This window comes from Peromyscus maniculatus, chromosome 1, assembly GCF_049852395.1.
Source record: "Peromyscus maniculatus bairdii isolate BWxNUB_F1_BW_parent chromosome 1, HU_Pman_BW_mat_3.1, whole genome shotgun sequence".
NCBI classification, from domain to species: Eukaryota; Metazoa; Chordata; class Mammalia; order Rodentia; family Cricetidae; genus Peromyscus; species Peromyscus maniculatus.
This window is the reverse complement of record NC_134852.1, coordinates 107,353,026-107,379,425: the sequence shown is the minus strand read 5'-3', so window position 1 is coordinate 107,379,425 and position 26,400 is coordinate 107,353,026. Positions and strand designations below refer to the sequence as shown.

Genomic DNA, 26,400 nt, shown 5'->3' with positions numbered 1-26,400 from the left:
GTGAGTTTAAGGCCAGCCTGAGCTTCATGAGATGTAGACATCCAGTAGACTGCCTGGCACATAGAAGCACTTAAGAAATCATAGCCATTGCCATTCAGAAAGGGCTAACCAGATGAACCACATCAGACATGGGGGAGGTCGACCTCATTGCTTTAACTTATCAAAATCCTCAATCTAGGCATAATGAATTTAATACCCTGCAAAGCCAACAGAGCAAGTAAAACACTGTTCTGAGTTGGGGAGGCTCCAGCCCTGACAGATCATGGGCCAGATCCACACGACACTTGAGGCACATCAGTCCAGGTCTGGCAGCTACAGGCCAATGGGTTTGATGATGTTTTGCCTTCTGCTCACCCTTTGGTGGGAAGACAGCTCTGTGAGAGCATGAACGGTGTGTATGTGTGTGTGTGTGTGTGTGTGCGTGAGTGCGTGCGTGAATGCGTGCGTGTGTGCGTGCGTGTGTGTGTGTGTGTGTGTGTGTGTGTGTGTGTGTGCGTGAGTGCGTGCGTGAATGCGTGCGTGTGTGCGTGCGTGTGTGTGAAGTGGGTAAGGGGGAATCCTGGAAGTGTTCTGGAAAAATAGCAGAATAAATATCATCAATACTCAGCTAGCTTCCCTGGGGAGACTAGCTGACCAGCTAAGTCTAGAAATCTACATCCTACTCTCCCCATTTGCACAAAGGGAGGTGGTAAGACATACATCGCAACGTTATTGGTCTTGGCTTTCAATACCTTTGCCACTGAATAACCAAAGGGGAGAGTGAGGTGCCCTGGGAGATAAGAGCATACTGAATTTAGGTCCTGCTCTCAGGCACCAAGTGTCTGCTGCAGGTAGCACTTATATAAAGTGGGGCTGCTGCTGACCTGGGTAGAGGCCTCCCATTGAGTCTGCGGTAGGGGCTGCCCAGGGTTTCTCCTCTGGACAAGACTTGTTTTCCTTATTTGGATGAAAGGCATCATACTCTCCCCAGAGGGGAGAGGCAAGAAAGAAAAGACACGGCAAAGAAGTTACCTAGACCTGCACCTCACAGGGGTGTAGGAAATGTCGGCAATTACTATTGTAATACAGCTTTGGGGGTTAACGTGCTGAAGAAATTCAACATATTATTATTCCTCTTCTTATATCTACTTCATAGGCCTTCAATTAAGGCATAATTAAAGATTAGCTGAGGTTACAGGGGGGCTGCCCACATTTTCTTTCTTCATCCGTCCTCTGTGCTCCTTGTAACTTTTATTCAAGCCTCAGGCAAGACATAAAACTACTCTCCAAACCCCGACCCTGCTAAAGGCAGATGAGATTTTTGCAACATCCGGAGAGCATGGCTGTGGATTCAATCAGTGTGTGTCTCAGAGGCGTTATGGAGGCCAGGAGGCTGCCGAGGAGGCAGGGTGCAGAGGGTAACAGCTCCAGCTGGCTCCTGAGGTGCCAGGGGCAAGACAGGGTGTGCTCTGGTGTCCATGGACCTCTGTTCTGGTAGCACAGAGTAGGAGAACCTCCGCACACATGAGTTCCCCTCACCCTGGCTGTGCTTGTGAAGAGTCCAGGGCCTTACGTCTGGCTATTTCCATCTACCAGCTGCAGGCTGGAGTTTAAAATCCCCTTGCAGGAAAAGGGGAGGGGATGAACACCACGCACAGTGAGGATTAGACCTCCATTCTGCCTCTGTGAAATACTTCTAAGAAGAAAAAAGACAGTCATAACTTAGGCAAGGTGCAGGGCAGAAGTTTTGCCAGTGAAGGGAGCCCGGCACAGCTCCTCAGGATGGATCCAACCCTGGAAAAGGGAGCTGAGCGGATGTTGCTGGGGAAGCCTCAGCCCAAAGACCCATAATACTTCTACCCAGGCTCATCCACATATGTTTTAAAAACAGGAAACCCAATCCCTAAAAAGAAGGTACCAACATTAGCCACTAAAAGACCCCAGTTCCGTCCCTCGTTGCTTTGTTATATGATGAATATAGGATTCCTAGCAAATGAGGAGTCATCTGGGACTGGTCCTGTTAAGGACTCCCTAGACCTCCATTTCTTTACCATTTGGGAGTTAAACTGGAGGAGCTGGGGGGCTTCTTCCCTCCACTCATGTCGTGGCAGTGTAGTGGGGACGCCTTGGGCACATCCCAAGAGCTCTGCCTGCTTCCCAAGGTGACTTGCACACAATTGCTTCACATGAGATCAAATTTCACATACTCCGGGGATCCAGCCATTACCTCCAGCACGCTCACCTGATCTGCTTCTATATGAGTTCATAAAGTAGGCGGTGGGAGATGTGTTAATAGTTTTCATGAGGTGCTGTGGCCCGGGATCTGGGGATGATATGAATTATGCTTTGTGTTAAAGTCTACTTTATTCTCCCGGGAGAAAGAAAGCAGACATACTCTAGGTGGATTGTTTTGGTTTGGTTTTTGGAGCCCAGGGAGTTTTGATTTACTGTGCGGAGGCGATTGTGTCTCATGGCTCACATTGATTTGGGTTCTACTTTTGTAACTCCATGAACTTTGTGAGCAAGGAAGCATATGACTTTTAAGAGTTTCTTGAACCCTTGGAAAGCAGGAAGGGGAATGTGGGGGCTAAGCACCTCTTAAGTTCTAGGCACCTTTTAACTCCCTAGGCAGCGGCTCTGTGAGACCAGCTGATGGGCTCCGCCCACTTCACAGGTGAAGGAACAGACTCAGATAAATAAGCTAAGGAGCCAAGCAAATGGGTTTAATTACAGAGTTAGCATGCTTTGTTCAATTGTGTGTGTGTGTGTGTGTGTGTGTGTGTGTGTGTGTGAGCGCGCGCACGTGTGTAGAAAATGAAACGGAAGAGTGATTCTGAGCGCTGGACAAGAACTAAGAAGCTTGGGTCAAAGGCAGATATCTGGTCCATGGAAACACACAGGACAATCTCCCATGCATTCTTCAGAAAGTTCAGAGGCCCCACGGTGTCCTGGTACATCGCCACAACATAAATTGTAACAAATATACAAACATGTGGGAAAGTTTTAGATAGGAACCATCCCTCTGACAAAGAATTTCATACTTCCAAATTCCAAAGAAATACATACTTCAAGAAAATTGTTAACATATTTTTAAAATCCTGTCTAGGGAGTTCAAGGAGCTGAACTCTGGTCTAAATCTGCTATGGTTGGATGGAACCAGGTCAAACCAGTCACCCAGTGACCTGGAGGCAGCGCTTGCTTGAGATGGTGGGTTGTACATCCGGGGCGACCTCTAAGGCTCTTCTGAGTTAAAGTTCTAGGATGCCATCTGCAAAATCCACTTAACCTAACAGCTCATTCCCCAGTGAGGGATAAATGAGGTGTTACAGGGCTGCCTTGTGAGTTTCATGTGGGCAGTTCATCTCCTTCAGCGGGGAGGTGAGTTCCTGGAGGGCTGGAATGTGTCTTAATGTCTGGCGCCCAGCACATGCCCACAACTGTTAAGTTGACGAGCAGAGTGGATGACAGAGAGGATCTTATCATTCCTGGTGCAGTCTAAAGAAAGTGAACTTAGGAGCCAGAAACATGAAATCTTAATATTGCTTCCCTCTGAGCCCTGTTTTTCTCATTTACAAATTGGGAGCGATAACGTTAGGCTTCCTCACAGGGTTGTTTACCTCTTATTATTATTGCCAAGTTCAGGATTTTTATTGAAAGGAAGGTGAAAGAGAGAGAATAAACAAAAATCTTAAAGGCTGCAATTAGCTCTGTAATGAATCGCTTTATTAGGCTAACGGCAGCTGTGTAGATGTACCCGCGTTCACTTGGTGTGCGGTTTGGTGGGACGGAAGTGAGGAGTGCTGATCACGGGCAAGGGATCATCCCTTCGACGAGTGGGTAGTGTAGTCTATGTGCCTCTCGGTATTCTACACTAGCTGCGGGAGGCAGGGACCGCCGTTCTCATTCTCAAGATCAGAAAAGCAAAGTTCAGAGAGGTTAGCTCGCCTGCTAACGTTAAACAACTGGTAGAGGCCAGCGGATGGGCAAGACCGGAAGGTTTAATGAACTAGACTGCAAGTTCCCACTAACCCGAGCACTTCAGTAGCCTCTCCGCTCCGTCATGAAAGAGTGTGCTAGAGTGAGCACATAGGTGGGGAAGAGGAGAGACCATCCAACTGATTAGAGCTCACGGATCAAAATCAAGATGGAGGTTGTAAATGGGGGGGAAGGGAACTGGAAACTGCTGTCTATTTTCACCAAATGTAAAGATTGGTTAATTAAGGAACTTACTCAGTAGAAAAATGGCATTTAAAGGACCCTTCAAAGCCACGTCCCTTCTTCAGGAATTACTTTTCATCACTGTGATTTTTTTTTTTTAATTAGGTTGGAAATGTGGCCCAGAGCATTCCTGATACTGTTGCTCACAAACCAGCGGTAGAGTGTTTTGTGCATGAAGGACAGTGACCCCAGGCACGTCTGAAACTTGGGGCTCAGAGGAAGAAGAAAGGAGTCATATGAACATTGTTCTCCCTCCATCTGGAAATGAGACCCAACAATATTCAGGTTTGCAGAATTTAGGAGTTACTATGCCACACATGCCAGCAATGTGTTATACTGGCTACAAGTCCTGTGAATTCCTAGGAGGGTACTATCGTAACGGGGCTGGGAAGTTGTTCAGTCTGTGTGAGGGCTCCGGTTCCATCCCCAGGCCTCACATAAACAGCCAAGCATGGTGGTACCTGCTTCTAATCCCAGTGTTAGGGAGGCGGCTACAAGCAGATGCCTGGTGTCTGATAGCTGCCAGACAGCCAACTTAGCAAAACGGTAAGTCCTGGTCTCATTAGGGGATCCTGTCTCAAAGCAAAAAGGTGGCTAGCTCCTCAGAAATGGCATCGGAGGTTGGCCGCTAGTCTTGTAAGCACATGTACTCTTATGCATACATGTGTACCCCAGTAACAGCGCCCCCCCCAGTGGTGGGGAAGCACTGCATATACCTCCTGCTTAGAGACACCAGAGGACGTTACCTAACAAATTAACGTCTCTGAGATCTCATGCAACAAGAAATGACCTTAATCTTCCCAGAGTTTATGTGTCTGTGGAACCTCTAATCCACGCAATGCCTGTAAACTCTGTGTAGGTCTAGCTCTGTGTAGGAAGAGCCTTTGAAATACTCTCTCCTTGCTTCATTTCAATTATTCCAAGACTCAGCTCTCTGCAGTCAGTCACTGTCATGATTACTGAATGACGTTTCTAATACGGATCCCGACTTGACTTTACTTTTAATCAAAAACTTTCCATGACTGCTCATTGTTCAGGAATAAAGCACGGACTCTTCAGCCTGATGTTCAGGCTGCTCCCTAACACCACGCTAAGTATCAGCAGCCCTAGGCTACTCCCATCACCATGCTGCCCTCTGGTTCCTGATGATGCATGCTCGGTTTCAGCTTATATTTATTTATTTTGAAATAATCTTGACTCATCTAAAAGTTGAAAAAAAAAGTACAGAATTCCTTGGTACTTTTTGCCCGCAGTCTCTCAGTGACAACGTTCAGCTTTTTTTCCAAATAGTTCTCATTTCCTGCCTCTGACTCATCTCTCTTGAAGTCCATGTCTGTGTCTCACTTATCTTTGCATCTGTCCTGGAACCTGGCACTGAGCACAGATCCACAGATGCAGGTTCGGGGTTCCCAGACTGACTGTCCCATTTTGTTGTAACAGTTCAAACAAACCAACGAACAAACAAACAAACAAACAACAAAAACCAGAAGCAAAAAAGAAAGAACCAGAGCAAACCCACTTACAATTTACCATCACTTCTTTGGAAAAGATACCTGAGGGCGAAGGATGAATCTGGAGGAAGGGAGTCCTGGTGAGCAAGTGCCTACCCCGATCTGCTCTTCTGTAGCAAGCACAGCTTTGTGCCAAGCGCAGCAGGCCATCATCTGGTCGCCCACAGACATGGCAAAAAGAGGGTTGCCTTGGCTTTCTGGCACCTTGTCAGGAGTACGGGGCCTGACTTGTATAATAAATGCAGTTTACACAGAGTGGGTGGTGAACACATTTCTGTACACATCCATCTCCCATCCCAGACCAGATTCCACGTGGCTACAACAACTTTTTCCCAGCAAAAAGTAAGTGAGCAGAGATGAGTTTCCAGGCAGTACTCAGACTCCAGAAGAACGCTTGCTTTTCTCCAAAGACTGGGCTGTTTCTGGGCCTAAGAAGACAGTTTGCTCTCTCCATTGTGGAGCTAACCATGCCAGAGCCCTGGGTGACTTAACTGCTACCTGAGGGAACCACGTGCAAACTTAAACCGAGACTGCCCACTTTAAAAGGCAGCCCTGTGGCCTTTCCAGTCTCGATAGGGGGCGGGTGTGTGTGCTTGTTCACACCCATGCCTCCCTTTTCACTCCGGCCATGGCATTGTCTGAAACAATTTTCTTTGCTCTGCTTGGAGAATTCCCAGGTAACACGGTCTGAGTGACAACAAGTGACCAGTCCTCCCGATCTTGCTCTTGGTCCCCGCAGCAGCCCATAGCAACTATAAGCAAAAGGGGTTAACTGCTACCGACCTCCTGGAGAGGAGGCGGGTTTAAATGTAAGCACACAAGGAGCACCCAGAACAATCAGTAGCTCTTAACCAACCTGCCTGTGCAATCGCTGCAGTGGTTACAAAGCAAGGCGTTTCATTATCGGCCTGTACGGTCTTTACACCCTTGCCAGGCCACCGGCTCTTGGAGGGCAGGGATTAGGTTGTCAGTTGTATGGCAGAAGGGAAATTAATTGCTTTCTAAGAACTTAATTTTCTGTGGACCCTAGAGTGGTATGCTTTTACCACAACATGTATGAAGCAGAAAAGTACAAAGAGGAAAACAAAAGCCATCAGCCCCAGGACCCTGTAGAGAACCAGGAATGGTTCTCTCTGCTGGGGGACCTGCTGATATATGCACATAAACTTAGTAAATTAGGTCCATGTTCACTACAGCGTTTCTATCCAGTTTCTTCTTGGGGACTTTTATATTTAAACTGTAATTGTAGGTGCTGGGGATGCAGCTCAGTGATAGACCACTTCCCTGACATGCATAAAACCCTGGACTCAGTTCCCAGCACTGAAAAAAAAACCAACTAACCAACCAAACAAACCTACCAAAACCAAACCAAACCAAATCCCCAAGATTTTAATAGCCACTCAAAACATGGTTGTGTGGACAGAAAGCAGTGTTCTCTGACCCACTTCTATTACTGGACATCCAAGATGTTTTCAGTATTTTTGCTTTTGAAACCACTTCAACTGACTGGGAGCTGGGACAAGGTGTTTTGGGTTCCAGTTAAGCAGGTCTCTCTCCCATTGCAGGATTGATGCTCTGGCCCAAGGAAGGGCAGAGAATGGTTCTTCTTCCTGGGGCCAGTTTAAATGACCATGTGGAAGAAGAGCAGATGTTTCCAGGTGGGCCTACTCAAGAGACAGACCAGACTGTTGGCTCAGACTTAAGTCCATTATGCCTCTACCCCCCAGTATTCCATCCCATTAACATTCCTCCTGGGAAATGAAGTTCCAAAGGACAGGCAGGCATTGTTGGGACTCAAGGGGCCCTGAGAATGGGCCTGTAACCTGAGCCCCACAGGCTTGGACTCACTTGGGCAGGTCACCGTGGGGACATACTGGTGACAGATTAAAGTGCATCTCAGAGGCCCGGATTGTGTTTCCAGAACACAGGTGTGGGGAGATTATCTTTCTGACAAGCCAAGCACTTAGCCCAATCTCCACAGCTGCCTTTGCTCCCGTCTCCCCTAGGCCTACCACCAAGAGCAAGCTCAAGCCTTTCTACGTGAGAGCCAAGGGCTGTCTTCGCCACAGCCCCCGTGCCCTGAAGACTTTACCCAAAGAGCCTGACAAATTGCCTCACTTTGTCAACTGAGAGAATGAATGAGCATCCTGCATCAGGAGTGGCTGCACTGTGTCGACCCTCTACGACAGCGTGTCTCGGGAGCTCTCTGCCAGAGTGGAGCCGAGACAAACAGGCACTTTGACATAGGGGGCCTGTCTCCTGTTAGTTGCCTACCTGTGGGCAGATAGGTTTTTGAGCTTTTCAGTCCTTTCACCTATTAAAAAAAAAGAGCCTACGTGTCTGTCCTATAACTGCTGTGAAGATGAATCATAGACTGACACATGAAAGCACTCGGGGCCCCAAGGAAAGGTGCCAGTGGGGACATGTACAAGGGACCTGGTGGTCTTGAAGGACAGGAGGTAGATATGGGCAGGAGGGCCTCTACACCACAGCCTAGGCCTCCCATAGCATTTAGCCAGGCTGTGGAGGGAGGAGAAGATAGGAATGTTCAAACAGGGTAGGGCTGCTCTCTGCAGGTCTTGATGACATGGGTTCAGGCGTGACTCAGAGGCAGCTTGGTCCCAGCTCTGGGGGCAGGGAGGCAAGCGCTGGCTGGGGGCCAACTAGGAGCACGCTAGATGCAGGTGCTGGGCAGGCGGACATGGGAACAAGGGCCCAGTGGCTTTCTGAGGCCACCCCTAGGTGTCTTGCAATGCAGAGCAGGCTCTCTCCCCAGGCTGCCCTGACTCATTCTCACCTCACAAAGCTGTCCCTGAAGTGGGTAGGAGCTGCCATTGACAGAACCCAGACTGCATTCCTGACCTGTCTCTCTCCCGGCTCCTCTTCTGTAGGCTTGAGCATTTTCTGATCTCCTACTGTGTGCTGGCTTCATGCTCTTATCCACAGACTTCCCTGGATCCCTGTAACATTTGTGTGATGTAGTTATCTCATCCTATACCAGTGGGAGACTTTGTGGACGAGGCCCTTTAAATGGAGAGAACCAGGACAGTACAGTTAGCTCCACTGAAGACACTGTGGACCTTTTAGACAAAGCCACCAACTGTCATTCCTTTAGTGCAAGGGCAGAGCTTCCCCCAGCCACCCATACATCTTAGTGGTTCATAGGTGCAAGCGTGTGGCAACGTGAGCAGCCTATCCTCCAAGAGCTGATGGGCCAAAGAACTGACTCATCCTATTCTTTGGGTACCAGTCCCCTTGATCTGCTCATCTTTTCCAAAGCCCTCTTGCCAACGACTCTCTTCTCTCTCCACATAAGAATAATTATCCCTATTGTGCAAAAAGAGAAAAGCAACGCTCGGCAAGGGAGATGGAGTGTCTAATGTTACGTGGCCACACGTGGGGAAAGCAGTGAACTGAAGCCTTTCTGGGTGGCTCCAGAGTTAGCACACTATCACCAGTCTTTGCAAGGGAACTCCCAGAAGGCTGGGAGGCTTGTGGTCTCCCGAGTGTAATGAGGGTTCCACCAGACCTTTCACCTGAGGAACTGTTCCCCTCAGATCCTGGCACAAGGATGCTTTTAGGTCCTCTCTTCCTGGCCCAGAAATTGCACCAGTTCTCCTCCCAAAGAATGAGGCTTACATAGCCATCCTTAACGAGCACATTGCAGGTGACAAGCCCTAGGCCTGTCTCAGTCAGCAAGTATGCGACAGCCCTCAGTCTGGCTCAGGAGGGACCGTGAAGGAAGGTGGCGATTTCCTATTCCAGTTTCTAGGCTTTTTTCCAGGAGCTTGGGGTATAGTCCAAACAGCATCCCAACTCTTGGAAATCGTGAGACAGAGCAAGAAAGCACACCCTGGTGTGGGGATGAGGGCCTGGGGTAGGCGTGAATAGGGGACTCCTGACCCAGGTAGTACATAGATTAAAGTGGAAATGCTGACCCTCACCTGCGGAAGGCTGGGAAACAAGCTCAGTGCCCTTCCTACCCACATCTGTCCCCTTCACGTATTACTTCCTCTGTGCATGGGGGAAAAAGTCACACTCAGCAAATTGACATCATTTACTTGCCAGTAATAAATTCTCATCTGTTTGGAGCAATGGAAACTGTCAAGGCGGATCCCAAAACTATATTTTTCTTTAGTAAGAACCTTCCTAGATCTTTGGTAATAGTATAGATAGGACAGCCCATTGGATGGTCTGAGTGATCCAAGAATCCAGGAACCATATTAATGTCAAAACTAGTTATGAAAATAGACGCCCAAGGAGCTGAGGATATGACTCCGTTGGGAGAACGCTTGTCAGTCAGCGTGAAACCCTGGGTTTCATCTCCAGGATCATATAAACCAGGCATGATGAAGCACACCTGCAATCCCAGCAGTCTACAGGAGTGGAGGCAGGAGGATCAGAAGTCCAGTGCCATCCTCAGCTATATAGCAAGTGTGAGGCCGATCTGGGATGTATGAGACCGGCTTCGAATGAAACAAAACAGAAACTCCAGATACTCAAATGGAAAAGCCGACAGAAGGTAAGCAAGCATTCCTCCCATCTCCTGCTCTGCACTGGAAAAGCTCCTATGTACTAAGCACCCAAGATGCTGAGTATGTTATTAACAGCATGCCTGCTTGCATACAACTTCTGGGGACATCTGCTGTGCAAAGGTGTGAATATGCCTGTGGTACCAGTCTTATTGTACATGCTGGTGGGGCCCACCTCCCCACACCTATCCTCGTACGTACTCACACGGCCATGTGCCTTGACCCACGGAAGCCGGTAGAGCAGGTGGCTTTCACTTCCCTTTAGTGTTAAGGCAGGGGAAAGGGAAGGTCTGGAGGACCCAGAGACTTTTGAGTAAAGAAGAGCGGGGCCCGAAGCACTAATTGCTTGGGATGAAGTGGCTGAGGTTGTTTTGCTTTGGACTGAATAATCAAACTTGTTCCAAAGCCACCCGGGTCTCAGTCCTGATCCTGTAGAAATGAACAAGGCACCTGACTCCATTGTGCTGTGAACCTCTTTTGCCCAGCTTGAGGCCTGCGGCAGAAAAGAAAGAGCTTAGGAGAATCAGTTCCCCCTGCCCTCTGTGAGACAGTGGCCTTGCTTTGGAGTGAAACATGGACATTTCTTCGGCTCAGTGTCCTCCTAGCCCTTCAAGCCTCCCAGAGCTTGAAAGATTCGGCTCAGATGCACCTTCAAAGGGCAGCCATCACAGCATGCTTTCATCATGGGTTGTAGGCTTGTAGGCAGAGCTCTGGATGTCAGCTGCCTCCCCCTGTGCTCAGTCCTGCTGCTGGAGAATAGCCCTGGAGAGATGGGTCTGGCTTTCAGGGAGGCTTTCTGTCTCCCAGGTTTAGGCTAATTGTGGCTCTGTTCATCAAATGTCTAGGCTAGAGTCTCTGATAAAGCGGTCACTGCCCCCTTGTCACTGGGTTGGCAATGCCATACTCTGTTGCACCAACAAAGCTACTGAGGCTCAGAAAGGTTTGCTGATGTGTCTGGGCCATTCCATCAGTGAGTAGCAGAGCTGGGTTCCAATCAAGGCCTGTGACACTTCAAAACCTCTCTGTTTTTCTCAGACAAAACATCTCCAAAGGATAAAATAAAACAAAAACAAAAACTTTTGGCATGATTTTCCATATGATTTATCTTCTATTAAGAATTGTACTTTGAGAGCCAGTGAGATCATTCACTGGGTAAGCATGCTTGTGGCCAAGCCTGTTAACCGGGATGAATGCACATGCATGGATAAGGAAATCAGTGTTTTTTGTTTGCTTGTTTTTGTTTTTTTTAAGGGTTTTTTTTTCCCCTTTGACTACCTTTTAGATAAAACCAAGAATTTCTGAATAACTATTTTGTCCGTTTCTGTTTCTGACATACACTGACGCAATCAGAAAGTCAATATCGAGCGCTTCATGCACCCAATGACTAACTACACACGTGTGTAGGCTGGGCAACTATGCACTAAATATTTTTGAGGCTGAAGCCCAGAGAGAGGGACCAACTTATCCAAGGTCACACAGCTGCAGAAATCCAACTCAAACTCAGAAACAAGACTCTCTGGCACAGCACCCCCAGCCCCCAACCCCAGAATTCAGCAGCTTCTGTGTTTGATTGGATTGTGGTCTGGGCTGGAGATGGGGAGGGGCATAGAGCAGAGTGCTTGGGGCCTGGCTGGGAAAGCAGAAGGGAACAGAAAAGACTTTATGGCCAATGGCTTCCCCCTTAGCAAACTTTCCAAAGGAGAGCTCGCCTTTGCAGTGCAGAGGTTTTTCATGTTGCAGCTCGCGTTGAATTGTTTTATGCCGCAGCCATAAACCTCTGACAGAGAGGGTGCAGGGACGAGGCTGACCCAGGTTTAACTGTGGCCCAGCCACTGTAAAGCTAGGGTTATGAGGCTCACTTCTGGTGCCAAGGCAGTTTAACAAGTATGAACGCACATAATTCCTTCCAGCCCTGCCTCGGCATAGAAGAGCTGGGGTGGGGCTCCCTGTATCCCGGGACAATGTGGTTCCTATTACCAGCCGTAGCGCCTTGCTGAGGTCCCCTCTATGCCCAGCCAGACTCCTTTCATCACGATACCCAGCTTTGGGTCCCCTGTAAAACTTCAGAGTGGTTCTGCAGCCCAGCAGGGAAGGAGACGGGAGGGGTAGGAGCTCTCTCCAAAGAGGGCTTCTCTCACCTGTTTGAAGGAACCCTGTCCGGAACTCCAGTCTCTCTGTAACCCCCACACAACCTCTACTCTTATTCTGAAAAGTCTCACCCCTAGAGGAACTCTGAAATAGTACAAAAACATCCCTGCATTCTTTAGCTAAACCTGCCATGGCCAACATGTTGCCATGTTGCGGTATCTATATTCATATGTAGTTTTTTTTTTTTTTTAAACAAGTTGCAGGCTTCCTTTTAGCACACAGCCTAGAATCAGGATGCCCCTGTAGCCTCAGTATCATAGCACAGCTCAGTTAATGAGCAACAGCCCCTCCATGTTCTATACCCACCATATCCAAAGAATCCCACATTTTTCCTTACGTCTTAAAAATAAATCAAAATCTGATCAAAATGTAAGTGAGATTTGGTTGAATTTTGTTGATAACTCTTAATCTAGAGCTGCTTCCCAGCGACCCAAACACCTCTTTGTCATGGCACCCACTTTTCCAAACCTCTGGTTCTCAACCTTCCTAATGCTGCGACCCTTTAATACAGTCCCTCATGTTGTGGTGGGCTCCAGACATACCATTATTTTCACTACTACTTCATAACTGTTCTTTTGCTACTGTTATGAATCATAATGTAAATATCTGATGTGCAGCAGCCTCAGGGGGGTTGTGACCCACAGGTTGAGAATTATCATTCTAAACAGTCCAGCCTCTTGCTCTGGAGCCTGCCCTGCACTGCGGGCAGGCTGATTGCGTCCTCAGCTAGCTTTCGGCTCAGCATCTTTGGTGACCCCATGTCTGGTGTGACAGGCTGTTGATTCTACCTATGTTCTTTCATTTCTTCCTCTTGTCTTTCTTTCTTTCCTTTCTTTTTTTTCTTGTCCTGTTCCTGAATTCTGGATGGAACCCTGGGCCTTGCACATGCTAGACAAGCGCCCTATCCCTGAGCTCCAAGCCCAGCCCCTGAGCTTCTCACAGCATTGCTCCCTGCTGGCTCCACCACGGAGCTCTGTCAAGGCGCTGCATCCCTGCTAGAATTAGTTCCCTCCATGGTTCCTTCCTTTGCAATTAGGAAGCAATCTGTGACTCAGGACAACTCTGTGGGTCTGTTATCTAAACTGCCCACTGCTCTCCCTGTGCCATCTACTTTTCTGGAGGCTCGGCCTCCATGAAGTCATGGTCTCCAGGAGCCAGCCAGATGCCAAGGTCAATGGGTATTTTCACATTTGCCCCCCCTTCTTTAATTTCTCTTTAGTTGAACATAAAAACCTAACAATTGAACGTATTAACAGGGTAATGTGTATGTGTGCCTTCTTGATCCCTTAGCAGGGATGGACACTGACGCTTGGGCTCCTCCCACTAGAGAGTGGGGTCGAGCTCAATATTTGGCAGTCTATAAATACATTAGATATCTTTGTAAAATGAATGAATGAGTGAGTGAGTGCGTGTGTGAGTGAGTTAGTGAGTGAGTGAGTGAGTTAGTGAGTGAGTGAGTTGTGAGTGAGTGAGTGAGTTAGTGAGTGAGTGAGTGAGTTAGTTGAACAGACATGTCAAGGGAAAGTCCAGACTGAAAAGGCTGGGCTTTGCATCCCAGCTCCCAGTCTTCATACAGAGAGTAAGTTTAATTAATAATTTTCCTATTTTGAAAAAAGCCTAATATTCAAAATGCCCATTAAATAGGATCTTATTCAAAAGCTAATGTAGGGGACTTTGTAAGGGCTGCTGTAACTGAAGGGTCCAGTAAGGCCAATGAGAAGATGATGTATTTCACTGGCGCAGTGGCTCAGGGAAAGAGGGAGTGTGAATTCTGGAGGGCCATGACCACCAGGAGAGAAGACAGAACTGGAATCTGCAGCGAATGGAGCAGCTGGACTCTAGTCCGGGCTGCTTAGGTGTGGGCCCCATGTAGGATGGGCGAAGCTACATCACGATCCTCTCTGTCCGCCTCCATCCCCTTCTCACCCTTGGTCACCACAGTACTCTTTGATGTGGCTTGGGCATTATCCCAGGGCTTCTCCTGCTGGGCTGGGAGCACCTCTGGCTGGTGAGCAGAGTTTCTGGGAAGCAGAGGGGGCAGAGGCCTCCTGTGCTGGGAGGGACTCAGGGCCAGGCCGCTGAGGGATTTGATGACCTGAGAAGCCGGCCCATTGTCCAAGCCTTAAGGGGCCACTGCCCCCTTGCCATTAACTCACCTCAGGATAAAGGCCATCACCAGTTCAGACAAATAAGCGGCTCAGCCGGACCTCATGCATCATCTTGTCACCCACACAGGGGCCCAACAGGGGTGTCTTAGAGCCGAGAGCACTGGAGTGCAACTCAGCAACTTCCATTCAGCGGGCTTCTGAGTAGGGCCACGGGGTTTGGTGCCAAAATGCACACTCAGCTCTGCCCTCCCCTCCCCTCCAGGCAAGGGGGCTAGAAAGGAAATCTCTGATCTGCTTTGGAGGTTCCCCTAGACCCTGTGGCTTCCTGGGGGGCTGTCAAGAAAGGAGGACAAAGGCTGTTAGACGACCAAAGAAGGGACCCAATGGGGCAAGAAGAGATCGGGTTGAAAGGCCAGGCACATTGGGGATGCAGCCCGCCACCTGCTATCTGTGTGATCCTGGGAAGACCGTTGTATCTTTCCAAGGCTTAGTTAGCCCAGTACATTAGTAACGAGAACAATGACAACAATAAAGAATTTCCATTTCGATCTTGACACCAGCCAGGTACTTTGCTAATGCTTCACCTCACATTCTAATACTAGCGAAAGGAGGAAACTCGGGAGTTCAGTCATTTGCTAATCACAGCTAATATAGCAAGAAAGCCATACTGTAACTCTCTTGCTCCAGAGCCTTCTCATCTCCTGGGGGATTCAATGTGGACAGAAGAGGCAAAGCATCCGACACAGCATCTACGCCCCGAGGTGCTTGGTGATGGGACCTACTTTTCTGCCACACAACCTGAATGTCATTTCAAGCCCAGTTGGGTACCGAATAGCACCCTTGCCTTCAGATGGTACTGCTTACTCCATCCCCATGTCAACCCCTGGAAGATGGCGTTTGCCAGGGGACTGCCTGACAGAAGGAAGAAGGTGAAGTGGATGTGGGTCTCGATGGTGGACCTGTCACACTAGCTCTTATTCCACAGAAATAAAGAGGATTCTGCCTCTCTTCAAGGGTTCTAGTGGACCCCAATGTCTCTGTCACATAGCTGCTCATAGAGGGCAGGGCTGCAGTCTGACCAGAGTGTGCATTTAGCAAAGAACCCTATATAGCATACACCAGGAAGAGACTTGTGTAGTGAGACCCCAGCTGGGAGTATCTGGCTACATATAGGCAACTAACATGCAATACACCAATGTCAGGCCAATCATCGGTGAGAATGCAGATGATACAAGGATCCTCCAGGTTGCATGAAACCTCTGTAGCTCCAGCCTTGAGAACCTACTTATCCTCACGGATGCCTGCCTGCTTCAGGGCTGAGCTGTTGAGGTGTGAGTCCATTCCCCAGAGGCCGGAGGAGAAAGCAGACTGATGGATCTTCTCCACGGGTCCTAGGACATAGTTGGTCCTGATCATAATTTGCTCAATTGAATTGCTTCTGAAGGGTAAACAAGGCTCTTTCTTTCCATATTAGTCAGATGAGACACCCCCCACCCTTGCACATGCGCCTTGGTCTCACTTTAAAATGAGTAAGTGTGCAGAAGGTTTTGCTCTCAGCATTGCCAGAAATCAGCGGCAGGCTTTGTTGCTGGGCATAGAGGATGCTGTCTTAAGAAACAGGTAAAGATTGGACAGGGCCTGGGCTTTCACATTGGGATTGAGGCCTTGAGCCACCGAGATTAGGTTTTGGAAGGATGACTGTGGCTTGAAGGGAGGCATGGGAGGGAGGTAGCAAGGCAGAGGGATGGTACTGCGATGGTTCAGGGCAGGAATACCCTAAGAAGCACTGTCAATGAGGAGAGCAGAGTCTGTAAAATCAGCAAACAGGGAGGTGGCATCTCAGCTTCCAGTTCTTGTCAGGATGACAGTAGACAGATGATCAAACTTCCGTACATATGCAAAAAACCTTTTTACCCTGAAAAATGCCCTCTATTGGTTTCTAATAATAAGAGGGGAGACTAAGGGGAGAGTAGGCATGGGGCAACACTTCACTATAGCCTGCTCTGCCCTTGAGCCAGCCCCAGGCTGCTGTCCCCTTTCACAGATGGGTACTGGGTGAGACAGAGAGAGCTCCTAAGGTCACACAGGTAGCGGGGAGTAGAAAGGAGTTCTCCTCGGGTATGTATCTTGGAAAACTTCCTCTGGGGCACTGAAAGAGAAGTTTCTGGAAGTATAAATACATGTACTATTATCATGAGCTGTTGCTGCAGCTTTCTAGAGTTATTTATAGAAACATGATCTACCAGGAGAGAGGGAAGGGGGCATAAATGAATTACCAGCCAGTTTCCTCTCCTTTCAACTCCGTGGGGAAGGCTGCCGGCCAGAAGGAAAAGGCATCACGGTGCCAGACCGGTGGGGACGAGGAACAGTGCAGAGACTCCGGCTAGGAATTCAGCAAGGCAGTGTTTCTAAGACCCCCTTGCTATGTTTGCTTAGCTGCTGCCTTGGGCTCCCTTCTTCCCTCCCGGCCTGAAATCTTTGGAAGTCACCCAGGGCAGTGTGTGTGTGTGTGTGTGTGTGTGTGTGTGTGTGTGTGTGTGTGTGTGGTGGGGTGTCAGCTGAGCACTCCTAGGCAGAGTTATTAATTGCTGTGGCTCTGCCTTCTTTCCAGGATATCTGGACACTTTGGTGCTACGGACGGGGCAGAAGGAAAGCCACCTCCACCGGGCATCTCCAGTAGGGAAGATGCTCTGTTTTCTCATTTGCACAGCTATCTTGTGAAGCTGTCCAAAGAAATCTGACAAAAGAAGAGCTAGGCCAGGAAGAGTTTGAACAGACTCCACATGGCCACACATCACGGCAGGGATCTGCGCACCCCCCAATCATCTTTCCCTACCCTGCTTCCATCTGTACACCCCCCCAATCATCTTTCCCTACCCCAGTTCCACATCACGCCATTTCTGGTTCTTCTAGTCATGTAAAGCAAATTTTCTCTTTAAGTTGTTGAATCTCCAACACCTACATAAATAATGGCAATTCAGAGGAAGCCACATGGTTTCCTGGTCCACACTGAGAGCCATTAACCAGTAATGGGGGATCCAGCTGAGCTCAAAGCACCCAGCTCAGACCTGATGACAGGGGTAGAGGGCCAGAGACAGAGGGGGAGGGTGGGAACAGATGGCCTGCAAAGACCAAGCTTAGGGGAGGGAAGAAGGACTGGGTGCTGGGAGCAGCCAGAGACATTTATTCTCAAGGTGAGAAGGCTGTGGGGGGGGGGCACTAAATGCCTAGACAGCGGTCTAGAAAAGGCTGCAGAGCTGTGTCCCCTGTGGATGATCTTCAGCCTCTGGTGAGAACAACCATTAAGTAGTTCTCCCATGGGGAGGGCTTCCTTTTTCAACCCTTTGCACGAAGTGATGGAGGAAATCTCGGCGCGGCACACAGCGCGTGTTTTAACATTCAACACTTGCCAATGTCCCTGTTTAACAGAGAGAGGCAAGGCTTTGCTCCACAGCCTTGAGCAGGCGTGCTCTCCCCAGAACATGATAACCCGATTTCATTGTGTTTATTTTTACAGTTAGCTTCTATTTATGGCCAATCATACACTTGCCATATGGCAAGGGAATGGCGGCCGTGGTACCCAGTTCCCTCTTAAAACAAGGAAATTCAGTTAAATCAAAAAAGTTTGGGGAAAGAGGCAGTTTAAAAGAACATACTAACAGTGTCGGTGGGCATGATGCTAGGGTCCACACCGTGACACAGACACAGAAACAAACAAAGTCTGGAAAACGTGGATTGTGTCCCATTCTTTCACTGCCCAGACTCCTGCAGGATGACACAGAAGGCCAGAGGCAGGCTGAGGGGGCCACTCGGGTGTCCTGATTTGTAGCCCCGTCACTAGTGGAATTTCATGCTAGCTCGGGTCCCGGCCGCGCCATCAGCTGAGGTTTGGAACTGGACAGCAAGCTTTGTTGATGGCAGTGGCCTCCCAGGCTGGACTGGCTGTTGAACAAGCCAATCCTAAACGGACATACAGCTGCCCTTCTGCACACTCCTGCACACAGCACTCATCGGGGGGCCCAAGCTCAGGCATCCTTGAGGCTCTGGGGATCTAAGAGCGAAGGTGCTGGGCGGGAACTTCGGGAAAGAGAGGTTTGCCCACATGTGAGTTATGCTAACTTCCCGACTCTCCTTGGCCTCCTTCTGGGCTCCTCCTCAACAGCCTGGGCACCCAGGTGTCAGACATCCTTTCAGGTGTGGTCTGCTATAAAGGAGGACAATACAGAGCCGGCCACTAACATTTCCATGGGACACAAAGCAGGCTGTTTCCAGACGGAAAAAAGTCAGGGCACGTGGCTGACATGCCTCCTCGTGGGGTGGCCTTGGAGTCCTGAGATCCAATCAAGCCACACACTAAACGTGCTATTTTTGTTCTTTTTAATACAACTTTTTACTTTTTAATACAAATTTTTAATACAATACAAAATTTGGGGAAATGAGTGGAAAAGAAATGGCCGAGGCCACATTCTAGTCACGTGAGTGACTAATTAGAGGGCCTTGGTTCTCCCAGGACACTGGGTTACATTAATTCAAAGTGTGACTTGTTTATTTTGTAGGGTCAAGGAGAAGCTTTACCTCCTAGAAAGCCAAAGTGGCAATTAGATTACAGTCACCGGAGTTTGCCCGAGGTAACGCATGAAAAAGGGCTTTGTAAACTACATAAAATAGAAGTGACCCTGTTGAGGGTATCCCTGCTGCCCCCAATTAGGGGGCATAATAATTTGTTCCTGGTGGGAGGCATAGGTGAGCCCTGGTCTCGTTAAAGGGAGCACCTGGCAGAGGACGAAGCAGAGGAGATGGGCCCACAGCTACCAACCCTGACTGCACCAGGACCGGTCTCTACCTCTGTGGCTCTGCAAGGCTGTGCCTGGGTGGCTCAGTGCACTGCTCCCGTGTCACGTGCCAGGGGTGCTGGTGGGAAGGAAGAAGTAAGGACAACGATGACAATGACGACCATGGATTTTTCTGTGTAGGTGTGATTGTTTTCAAGTTTGAAGTTAGGAGGCAGGCAGAGCCAGAGCTGGCCTCCACAAACTTGGAACTGGCGCAGGACACGAGACACTGGCAGAGGCGGTATCTGCTCTGAAGACAGCAAGGCATCCAACCTCTGTTGTTTCGGCAGAGAGAGCTCAGCCAGGAAAATGCTTGTCTCCCAAGCGCCAGGACCTGAGTCTGATTTCTAGCACCCACATAAACATCTGGGTATTGTGGTGGACACTTAAAATCCCAGTGCCACGGAGGTGGAGACAGGAAGATCCCTGGTGTTCACCGACTAGCTAGATACAACTAGTGAACTCCAAGCCAAAGGAAGAAGGCCACATTGCTAAGGATGGCACCCAAGGCTGTCTCTGACCTATATGTGGATGCATGTACATGCCCTCCCCCACCACATGCCGACACACATTGAACAATAGCACCTTTGAAGCTGGGCATGAATATGGTCATGGGTAGCAGTTCCTGTAATCCTAACACTTGGGAGGCTGGCACGGGGGGATCACAAGTTCAAAGTCATCCTGGATTACATAACAAGGCCATGTCTCAAAACACCAAACCAAACCAAATTATTCCAGCTAAGCAACCAAGCAATCAACTTGCAGAATCTGTCTTGAACAGCCATGAGGTCTGGAGTCTGTCTGTCTTTTTTCTTTCTTTTCTTTTTCCTTTCCTTTCCTTTCCTTTCCTTTCCTTTCCTTTCCTTTCCTTTCCTTTCCTTTCCTTTCCTTTCCTTTCCTTTCCTTTCCTTTCCTTTCCTTTCCTTTCCTTTCCTTTCCTTTCCTTTCCTTTCCTCCCTCCCTCCCTCCCTCCCTCCCTCCCTCCCTCCCTCCCTCCCTCCTTCCTTCCTTCCTTCCTTCCTTCCTTCCTCCTCCCTCCCTTCCTTCCTTCTTTCCCTCTAGCATAAACTATTTGTATGCTTTACTGCAGAGACGGTGAAGTGCTTGGTGATGGGAGGGGTTACAGGATGAGTACGCAGCGTTCACTCTATTTACTTTGTGAAATTTGAAAACACTGGAATCCACAAGGCATGTGGTTCCAAGGGCTCATTTATTTTATAAGATCTTTCTGCTTACAACACTGTTCACCTTCATCTCTCTGAAGAACATCCACCGACATTTAGCATGTCAACGGGGATGAATGAAGAGAGGACGGATTTCATTTGTCTTCCTTGCAGGAGTAAGGAGACTGAACTGACTTCTGCACACAGCTTGTGTCTTAAGAATGTATTCACCAACAAGCATCTTCTGATGCCAGAAGAGCCGAGGGACGCGGTGGTGGACAGAATTGACAGAGTACTTCACACACCCTAGCAGCCTTTCGCCCTGGGAACGTGTCAAGCAGGCAGACCCAAGTCCTGTGGCCACCACGGATTCCAGGAAATTCATAGTGAAATAGTGAAATAAGAAAAACAATCTGGCCAGGCACATCTCTCTATCCTTAGAGGCAGGCATCACTTGCCTTCCGATTTCACAAGTTGACTTAAAAGGACCCAGCAGACTCCCTTGGGAATATTGCATAGGTTCTAAATTGAGGTTTTTTTTTTTTTTTTTTTTTTTTTTTTTTTTTAAGAAAACACTTTTTGGAAGGAGCTTGCATACATAGCAGTGTTTCCCATTTAGAAAGAAAAATAAACACTCCTCTGCTGGATTGGAAGTCAAAACAAAAATAATCCCAGCTGCCTAAAACCTAAGCAAGTCAATGAAAATGCTAAACAACTTTGCTGCTGGCCAGTGAGGCATTTTCTAAGGCCATGCAGGGAGGACCTGGAGCCAGGGAAAGCCAAGGACATGTGGGGTTTGGCTTTGGGGGATTTTTCTGCAATAATTTTGCAACAAATTTTTGTATTGAAAATATCTAGGCTGATTCATCTATGAAACCCTTGAAATCCTCATAGAAATATACCACAAAGATTCCACGTTATGGTCTCAGAGAGGCCTGGGGTTCAAATCCGACCCTGTCACTTAGAGGCCCTGTGAGGCAGAGGAAGGGGCTCACCTCTCTGGGCCCCTGTTACTTTGATGAGACAGGGTAGATAAAAGGAGGCAATGACTCCCTAAGGAGGCTGCCCAGTGCTGGGTCCTCATCAGTGTTTGTGAGGTGACAAACAGGAGTGAGACAACCCCGAAGTCTTCAAAAAGAAAAAAAGTCCAACCCAGCTCTGGGGGATTCCTTCTATCTTCAGTCTTACTGTGGATACAGAAAGACCTGGAGCTGGCATTAGAGAAAAGAAAGAGAGGCCCTGGAGGCAGTACGCTTTGGTTTGGAGTCTTTGTCTTCCAGTGGGGCCGTGATTAAGTCCCTCATCTCTGGGCTTCAGTTTCCCCCAAAGTGAAATGCCAATAAATTCAAGCCCAAAGATGATAACGCATATAGGAAATGCGTGCATACAGAAGGTGCTCATTAGATGTATGTTCTCTCACCATCCCCCAACGCCCCCAGGCTTCCAGAAGCTCTTCACAGCCTTCTCAGGGCTCTTTATTTCCTGACCCTATTAAGCTTACCCCTACATTTCCAAAGCCCCCTGGCTTTCAGAATTCAGATGAGCACAATTCATGAAACACTGTTGATTCTGGACGTTTCTATGGGGTTAGGACAAGCATCTACTTAATCCTAACCACTTCCTGAGAGCCTGGACTGTGACCAGTCGATATTTTGGTGAATTCTGTTCCTATTCACACCAGTGACTTCTGGACGAGTGCCCTGGGGAGGATTAGGATTGTGATGACAGAAAGAGGCATTTACCCTCTCTTCTTTTCCATGGGGACAATGAGCTGTGTGGAGATGCCCCACGCTTCTCTCTGCACTTTACATGGGGATTTCTGCAGGGCAGCTCTGAGGCCTCGCAGACCCAGGTCCCAGCTCTGGCTGGAGCTGACAGGACTGCTAGCAGAGACTCGGGAAGAATAGCTAGAAGACAGCCTGGCCCCCGAGAAGGCTGGTTCCAAAGGGACAGCTCCCTCCCACCACCTCTGGAAACCACTGGAAAGTGAGAAACCTCTGCACTGTCATCCTCCAGTAGCCAGGGAAGCAGCCTGTGTCATGTAAAGTACAGTCGGAAGGAAGTCTCAGGTGAGCCACCCTCCAGGGGGTTAGCATTTGACCTGCCTAGGGTGGCCTCAAACCTCAGCTCAGTAGCAGAAGGTGGGGTATGGCCACAGGGACGCCCAGGACCTCTTAGGTTAGCTCCGCTTTTGACTCACATTCCTACTACACAGCTTTGTCATTTTAAAACTACCTAAATCACGGCAGGTTGTCCTTACCTCATGGGTGGAGCCGCTGACTGCGAGGTGAGAGGGACCTTGGCTAAGATGGCACCTTGAGGATCTGGCTCTGTAGCTTGCTCACTGGGTCACTTATGAGGTAAACACTGAATAAAGAGCATTTTTGTAAGACCGGGGACCAAACTGATAAAAAGTGTTGTTTCTGGAATACAGATTGCATGAGAAAGTCACTTTTCACTTTGCTGGATTATCTGAGGTGTAAACAGACAGCCTTACTTTTATAATTAACAAAAGCAATAAAGATAATTTCATTAAGATATATTCACCTCCCCCTGAAAAATCAAATAAAACCTTACAAACATTTACTGGGTAGTGACCTGCTTATTGTCACTTGCACCAGGACGGGACCCTCCCACATGGGACTTCAGGGCCAGGGAGACAGTAAGACTCTCATGGCACCTACCCCAGAACAGGAGCCAAGCAGGACGCAGACTCTCCCTTCCCGCAAAGGACCCATTTACTAATGACGTTTAGAGCGGCCCTGGGGACGGACTCCATAGTATGCCAAGGCCCCCAGGAAGCAGGAGCGCAGAGGAGCTGAGCTGAGCGAACAGCTGGAGGCCAGAGGCCTCCCGTGGGCTCTGCACATCAACAAAACAGCAGCTCCTCAGCCTGCCTCAGAACTGTGACAAAGCCGGGGCTCCGGGTCAGTTATTAGCAAAGGGGGGAGATTAAGGACCTTCATCTGTTGTCCTCTCTTTTCCTGCAATTCTTATTTACTCAGAAACGACTGAAGAACATTATCATTTATCTATCAATCTATCTGTATTTGTTCTATATATGTGCGTTGATATATACATATATTGATAGATAATTACACACATAATTTTTCTTCCTCATTAAGCTGATGATGATAACTGGCAGGGGCATGATCATCACCACATGACATTAATAAAACTAGAGTATCTTAGACTGCTCCATCCCTGGTAAGAAGGCCTGAGGCGAAAGAGTGATTTGTCAAGGACAAATAGCCAGTGAACCGCAGAGCTGAACATGGAACACAGGTCTTTCTCCCATAGTTCAGGGTTCCTGCTTCTGTCCTCTTTGAGGATGCTCGGTCTCAGAGGAAGTCCCAAAGATATGGGGCCCCGGGGTGAATGGGTTTGGTCAGAGTATGCAGGGTCTGTGTGTGCATGCTCTATTCAGGCCCTGGAGAAGCCAGAGATGTTCTCCGTGAAGCCCGTCACACCCTCCCATGTCAACAACTGTTTTGTGCCCAGTTCCGAAGTGCAAAGGTGTGGGAGCGGGCTCCCCAGCTCCTACCCAGGATTCTATGCCCATGCACGTCCAGAATAGTCCTGCTATCAAAGCCTGACCCATCCGACCCATTCTTTCCCATGCAGCCAGCATCTCCTACAGGAGGCACTTTCCAGTTCTCTCAGTCAGTGTGGAGACTTCCTCTCAGTCACCCTGGCATCCAGCATACTAGGCTCTGTCCTCCCTTATCACCTTTAGCTGGTCTCCCTCTGTTCCTGAGAGGAGAGACAGCCTTTGGTATCTCCGTCAGTGTGCTGAGTGCTCCAAGATTTGTGGAGAGCTTTTCCAGACAGCTCTGTATGTCCTCCACAGGGAAGTGGCAGGTGATAAGGCAAGCCCCACCATTTCCCAAACTTCCATCCCAGACGCTATGATGCTCTTCATTGTGACCTGGATACCATGCTGTCTGCTTTTACATTTGAAGGAACTTGGGGAGTCAGTGAGACTTGTCCAAAGCCCCCAGGGGACAGGGCTTCCTTTGGGTGCGGAGCTGTATGGTTCCATTGTCCACCGACAAGCCTGCCTCATGCTTCTCTCAATCTCAGGCACCTTTTCCAGAATATGGTTTAGAATGTAGCCCCATACAGGCACTTACAGGATTTATTTTATTTGAAATTATGTGTATATGTGTTCATCTGTGTATGGGTACGTTCACATGTGTGCTGATGCCTGCAGGGGCCAACAGTATTGGATCTCCCTGGAGCTAGCGTTTCAGGTGATTGGGAGGCACCTGATGTGGGTGTGGGACCCGAACTCAGCACCTCCAAAAGAGTAGTAGTCACTCTTAACCACTGAGCCATCTCTCTAGCCCCATACAGGCAATTATAAATAAATGCTTGCCACATCAATACAACCTCCCGCAGTATTTGTTAGAAAAGCACAGTTTCTTTTCTTCTATCAGAATAAGGAAACTTTTTAGGGTGCCATTATTGTGGTCCCAGGTTCTCACACACAGTCTTATATCGCTTTTGCTGGCTCTAACCCCCAGCAGGAACATCTTTCCACAGAAGTGCACTGGCCCCGCTGGACAGGTGGGTGTCTTGGGCCAAGTGTAACAGTGCAGGATCAGGGTGATTGGTGCTCTTTCACCACATCCTCCAACCTCCCCTCCTCGAGGAACGCAGAGGGAAGTGGAGAAAAGGAGCGAACCATGGGGAGAGCATGCTGAAACCCAGCTCTTTTGCCTGTGGTCAGTCAGCTCTGCAGCTGCCCTGAACTCCAGGGCAGAGTACTTTCAAAAACAGCCCCGAACTCTGGGCAGCATCCTGTCTCTCAGTTTTCTTATCGCTAATGAGGGACACTGTAATACCCCTCTCTTGGTAGCATTGTGTGTAGGATCTGATGAAGCAACAGGTGACTGTGCCTGTGGATCGCTTGCACCCAGCAGCAATCCAATAGGAGAAGCGTGTCCCCCACCCTCCAGTTTGTGTCTTTGTTTCTGCCTGGAATCTAGTCTCTTGCTGTCTGTGTACCTCTGTCTCGCGCACCTGTCACGGGACAAAGCTTTCTCCTTGGAGCAGAGACACCGTAGCTGGCTACCCCAAGCCCACAGAACCGCCCAGGTCCCTGCCTGCTCACGAGCCCCTCCATGCACCAGGTCACTCGGCTCTTGCAAGGGGCAAGCGGCCGGAGCAGGCATACATAGCCCATGAAAAGAAACAAACCATTAAAAGTTAGCAAAAGAGAGAAGCACTTACCGTTTGCTGCGACCCCCAGGCTGGCGGAGCCACTTTTAACTAAGAATGAGTTAGGGACAAACTCTTCCTCAGAGTCTGAGTCCGGGGTTGGCTGGGCCACACCGTTGCCTAGCAACCGCCTCTGGCTCTCATTGGCCGGAGGGGAGGGGGGCGGGGAGGGGGACTGCTCAATAGGGGTTGATGAAGCAGATGAACAATGCAAGGGAGCACCTGCGGGCCACAAAGACAAACACAGACAGAGAAAAATAATGAAAATCGGTTTCGAAGCACACGGGGAAGGGGGAGGCAACAAAATAAAACACGCATCAACGGGGGAGGGAGCTCCGAATGCTACGATCCACTGCACGTGTGGCCTGGACAGGGCCTGTCCCTGTGCAGAGAGAGTTGGTGAGCAGCGCTTGTTCTGAAGAGCAGGGGCGGGCCCACAGAAGTAGGCCTAGCAAAGACCACCTCAGAAACAGCAGGAGCGTCTTGTTTAGCCTTTCTTCTTTTCTTTGATAGAGGCCAGAAAGCCTGGAGGTATCTACTGCTGAGTGAGCCTTTACAGAACAAGAGGCTGCCTTCTATGAGCCACAGTGGCCTCTCTGGTAAAATGAGCAGCAGCCGGGGTTGGGTGAAGGCTGAGCCCCTATGACCCAGCCATTCTGTGATGTCACTGAACTGAAATGATGTTC

General features: G+C 49.0%; 1 protein-coding gene across 16 annotated transcripts in view; it reads right to left on the bottom strand.

Annotated features, from left to right (window-relative positions):
* Tenm4 (teneurin transmembrane protein 4) overlaps positions 1 to 26,400 on the bottom strand; it is a 766,582-nt gene that overhangs the window by 249,620 nt on the left and 490,562 nt on the right. For 14 of the 16 annotated variants that reach the window (XM_042280283.2, XM_076547381.1, XM_076547377.1 and 11 more), the window contains one exon: positions 25,727 to 25,936. The exons of the other annotated variants lie outside the window; for them this stretch is intronic. In XM_042280283.2, coding sequence (XP_042136217.1) covers positions 25,727 to 25,936 — 210 coding nt within the window. The remainder of the gene's footprint in view (positions 1 to 25,726; positions 25,937 to 26,400) is intronic. 16 annotated transcript variants of the gene reach the window in all.